Below are 5,471 nucleotides of genomic sequence, written 5' to 3' on the forward strand. Positions count from 1 at the left end.
CAAACAGATAATTTGCTTGTATCCTCCATACTTTAATGGCCTATCTTTTACATACATATGTATTTTTTATTGTATTGTGTTGCAGCAGCATTATGGGTCCTAAAAAATTGTCAGGTGCTCAGAATAGAAAACGGAGGGCCCTTATGGATTTGGAGGACCAAAAGAGTGCTGGAGCGATAAAGAAATATTTTGTAACACCAGCAGCTAGTGGTTTACAAACCACAGAAGAAAAAGATGAAGAAAGCTGCAGTAGCCAAAGTAATGTGCATGTTCAGCTCAGTGGGCCTTCAACATCAAGAACATCTTTGGAAGAAGAGGATGCTAATACACCTTCTGGCCCTGTGACTTTTGATGAAATCACTAAAGAAAGAAAAGATGAAGAAAGCTGCAGTAGCCAAAGTGATGTACATCTTCAGCTCAGCGAGCCTTCAACATCAAGAACATCTTTGGAAGAAGAGGATACTAATACACCTTCTGGCCCTGTGACTTTTGATGAAATCACTAAAGAAAGAAAAGATGAGGAAAGCTGCAGTAGCCAAAGTGATGTACATCTTCAGCTCAGCGAGCCTTCAACATCAAGAACATCTTTGGAAGAAGAGGATGCTAATACATAATCTGGCCCAGTGTCTTTTGATGAAACAATAAGCACATGTGAAAAATCAAGCTTCACAGATCCTGCTTTGTGGCCAAAATTGATTTCTAAGAACATTGATAGTATTTTAGAGGTTGGTCCTGTACAGGTGCAAGATGTTGATTTTAAAAAAGATGCCTATAATAGACATTTTTCTTCAGCATTCTACAAAAGGAAATTAGACAGTGGTGAAGAGCAAAAACGGCGATGGTTGGTATACTCCTCATCTGCCAATAAAGTATTCTGTTTCTCTTGTAAACTATTTGATAAGAATCCTAAAACATTGCTTGCCCTTGGAGGATCAGATGACTGGACACATATGTCAGGTATTTTGAAATCACATGAAACCTCCAGTGGTCATTTTACAGCCCAGCAGATGTGGCATGAAACACAACTGAGGCTGAAATTAAAACATGCGATTGATCAAAACTACCAAAATCTCATGAGCCGTGAAAGGCAACACTGGAGATCTGTGATGGAGAGGCTGTTAAGCATTGTCCAGTTTTTAGCAGAACGTAATCTGGCCTTCAGAGGATCTTCAGATCGACTTTTTACATCCAATAATGGAAATTTTTTAGGTCTCGTAGAACTATTAGGAAAATATGACAGTGTGATGGCAGAACACTTACACAGGGTGGTATCAAAAAAAACTGCAGACCACTACTGTGGAAAAACAATTCAAAACAAAATAATAAATCTTATGGCGAAACAGGTAATTGAGGACATTTTACAACGCTGCAGAAATGCAAAATATTTCTCAATTATTCTTGACTGCACTCCAGATATTAGCCATAAGGAGCAAATGTCTTTTACTATTCGCTTTTTGGAAGAGGTTTCTGGAAATTTTCAAGTAAAGGAACATTTCCTCGGTTTCAATAAAGTAGAGGATACAACTGGAAAAGGATTAAGTGATTTCCTCCTTGAATTTCTTTCAGTAAAAAATTTGGATATTGATAATTGTCGTGGACAAGGTTATGACAATGGAGCCAATATGGCAGGAAAAAACAACGGAGTTCAAGCCAAAATTTTAAACATAAACCCAAGAGCAGTATTTGTACCATGTGGCTGTCATTGTCTTAATCTTGTAATTGGAGATGCAGTACGCTCATGCAAGGAATCTATGCAACTATTTGGTATCATTCAGCGCCTTTATGTTCTATTCTCAGGATCAGTAAAGAGATGGAAAATTTTGTCTGACCATGTTTCTGGCCTCACTTTAAAACCTTTGTGCACCACGCGGTGGGAATGCCGTATAAATTGTCTTAAACCACTAAGACATAGTCTAGGCGAAATACAAGAAGCATTGATTGTTTTGTCTGAGGAAACCCACACTGAACCAAACATTAGTCATGAGGCTAACACACTAGCTCAGCAAATCGTGGAGTTCAAATTCATAATGTCATTGTGTTTTTGGTATGAGATATTGTACCAAGTTAATATTGTGAGCAAGGCTATGCAGAATGAGGCTGCTGATATAATTTTAGTATCAGACCTAATCCACAAATGTCACAATTTTTTAATAAATTTCAGAGAGTCTGGATTTGAAAGGTCCTTTCAAATTGCAAAGGAACTAGCAGAAAAAGTGAATGTGGAGCCTGTTTTTAAGCCTTCTCGTATTCACAGAAAAAAAGCCTTGTTTGAATATGAAAGCCAAGATGAACCTTTAACAGATCCCACTGAGAAATTTAAGATTTAATTTTTTTATGTTTTGGTCGATACTGCTACTAAATCTTTGGAGGAGCGTTTTACTCAGATGGAACAACACAACAAAGTATGGAGTTTTCTATACAACATGAGACAACTTCCAGCAAGAGAAAACTTAAGGGACTGTTGCCTGCAGTTACAGAAGGCATTAGAGAAGAGCAGCCAATCTGACATTAATGGTCTAGATCAGGGGTCCTCAAACTTTTTAAACCGGGGGCCAGTTCACTGTCCCTCAGACACTGTTGGGGGCCGAACTATAGTTTGAAAAAAATATGAACGAATTTCAATGCACATATTTTATTTATACTGCACAAAAAAAACAGGAAAAACAATAGAATATTTAAAAGGAAGAACAATTTTAATCAACATAAACTTATTGGTATTTCAATGGGAAGTATGGGCCTGCTTTTGGCTAATGAGATGGTCAATATCCGGTTCCATATTTGTCACTGCTAGTCGTAGCAAGTGATGCAAGTGTTCATCAGTTAGTCTGGATCTGGTTGGAGATTTCAGATGTTTCATTCGGGAAAAAGTCTGTTCACAGACATAGGTGCTGCCAAACATGGTTGCAATTTTGAGTGCATGGTTCCTGAGGTTAGGATATGTCTCAGAGGGGAGAGATGCATAGAAATTAGTAAGGCTGCTTGATTTGAATGCGTCTTTCAGAGAGTCACAATTCTCTAGTTCAGCCAATTCCATTTGGTAAATCGGATCAACAATTTCAATGTCAACAGAAAATGGGTTCCGGAAAAGCTGTATGTCCCGTTCATGGAGATGAAGCTCTTTAAATCTAAATTGAAACTCCTTTTGCAAAATTTCTAGTAAATCCACACATGTTTTGTTTGGGAATGCAACTTCTGGTTTTTCAGCCAAAAGGTTTTGAGTCGTGGGGAGATGGCAGAAGTTTTTCTCCTTTACTTGTTTAATGAGGAGGTCTAATTTTACTTGAAATGCTTTCACATGTGAATGCATATCACAGATGAGCTTCCCCTTTCCTTGAAGTTGAACATTGAAACTGTTGAGTAGCTCTGTTACATCTGTCAGAAAGGCAAGGTGCCATTTCCATTCTGCATCTTTGAGCTCTGGTACTTCTTTGTTTTTCGAAAGCATAAAAGCAGAAACCTGTGGAAGTAAGTCATAAAAACGTTTCAACACTCTCCCTCGACTCAGCCAACGGACTTCCGTGTGGTACAGAATATCTTCATAGGCAACATCAAGCTCAGACAGAAATTCCTGAAACTGTCTGTGGTTTAGTGCATGAGCTCTAATGAAGTTAACACACGATATCACAATTTTCATGACAGAGTCCAACTTCAATGATTTACAACACAGTGCTTGTTGGTGGATGAGGCAGTGTATGGCTATTGGATGTGAATGGTTGTGTTTGTCCATCTCTTTTTTAATGCGTGCAACCACTCCTTTCATAGACCCCACCATGCTAGGAGCACCATCAGTTGTCACACTGGCTAGTTTAGCCCAGTCCAGCTCCAAATCATTCATAGTTTGGCAAACTTTTTCATAGATATCCTCTCCTGTTGTTGTTCCTTTGATGCTTTTCAGTGCAGCAAGCTCCTCTGTGACTTCGAAATTTTCATTTGTCCCACGAATGAAAATCAGAAGTTGTGCAGAATCACGAACATCATTGCTTTCGTCGAGTGCCAATGAAAAATAGCATATTTTTTTTGAAGAGTTTTTTAAATGCAGATGCAAATTTTCTCCCATTTCTTCAATTCTACGTGTAATTGTAGGTCCTGAAAGACTCACTGTACTAAATAAATCAGCCTTCTCTGGACACATCTCTTTAGCAACAGAAAGAAGGCATTCTTTAACAAATTCTCCCTCTACGAACGGTTTGCCAGTGCGCGCTATGAGCTTGGCAACTTGAAAACTTGCTCGCAATGATGCTATATTTAGCTGCTTTTGCTTCACAAAAGTATTTTGCTGAGTTGTCAATCCATGTTTCAGTTTTAATATTTTATCTTTTCTCACTTGGCCGACCAAACAATCATATTTATCTTTATGTTGAGTTTCGTAGTGTCGACGCAAATTGTATTCCTTGAACACAGACACTATATTCTGGCATATCAGACAAACAGCTCTTTCTTTGTACTGCGTGAAAAAATAATCGTAAGTCCACTGTTCTTTGAATACCCTGCACTCAGAGTCAATTTTTCTTTTTTTTGACATATTGATTTCCTAGGAATTGAAAATTTGTAAAATACCAATAAATACAGAGCTACAAAAACAATATACCAGGAATAATGACTAAACTAAAATAAAAAAATGTCAGTGCTCAGCAATAGTGCAAATGGTCAGCATTCAGCAGTAATGCAAGTGGTCAGCGCCAAGTAGTAGGTGAAGAAGGTGCTAATAAGCCACCCTGTGTTTTTAGTTTTTCATTATTGTAAATGTGATGGATCTATTTCCAGAATATATCTTGCAATGTTTGTGATAATAGTGATGATGCACATTAAATACCTGCTCGCTCTGTTATTTACACCAGATATGCACATTAAATACCTGCTTGCTCTGGTAAACAATTAATCTCAGGTGCAGATGTTACCAAAGAACCTTTTTTAGCACAACTTTGTGTTTATCACAATTGTAAAATGAAACATGAGGGGGTTAATGTATTGCCACTTGTCACTGATACATTAGTGACCACTGGTAGTTAATTAACCCCTTTGTGCTGCATTAGTGGCACCAACACTGACACTGGTGCCACAAATACAGCACAAAGGGGTTAATTAATTGCCACTGGTCACCAATGTATCAGTGGTGGCAATACATTAAACCCCCCATGCTGCAATTTACAATATGAGTAGGGTTGAGCGGACACCTAGATGTCCGTGTTCGACGGGTTCGGCCGAACTTTAAAAAAAAGTCCGGGTCCGTGTCCCGGACTTTTACCGAACTTTTCCCGGACACCGAACCCCATTGAAGTCAATGGGGACCCGAACTTTAAGGCACTAAAATGGCTCTAAAACACCAAAGGAAAGGGCTAGAGTGCTGCAAATGGCAGCAAAACGTAATTAAGAGCATGGCAAGTGCTCTGCAAACAAATGTGGATAGGGAAATAACTTAAAACAACAAAAAAAAACAGAAAAATAAAACAATGTTCTTCTTCATCTCTGAA

At 38.4% G+C, this 5,471-nt stretch overlaps 1 protein-coding gene across 1 annotated transcript; it reads right to left on the minus strand.

Moving 5' to 3' along the window:
* Positions 1-2,719: 2,719 nt before the first annotated feature.
* Positions 2,720-4,522, minus strand: EPM2AIP1 (EPM2A interacting protein 1; the record flags this gene model as incomplete). Its single annotated transcript, XM_082258921.1, has 1 exon — positions 2,720-4,522. One exon carries the CDS (start codon positions 4,520-4,522, stop codon positions 2,720-2,722), a length of 1,803 nt encoding a protein of 600 aa, XP_082115047.1.
* Positions 4,523-5,471: the final 949 nt, after the last annotated feature.

Source organism: Pelophylax lessonae (genome assembly GCF_965119305.1).
Source record: "Pelophylax lessonae genome assembly, chromosome: 5".
Taxonomy (NCBI): Eukaryota; Metazoa; Chordata; class Amphibia; order Anura; family Ranidae; genus Pelophylax; species Pelophylax lessonae.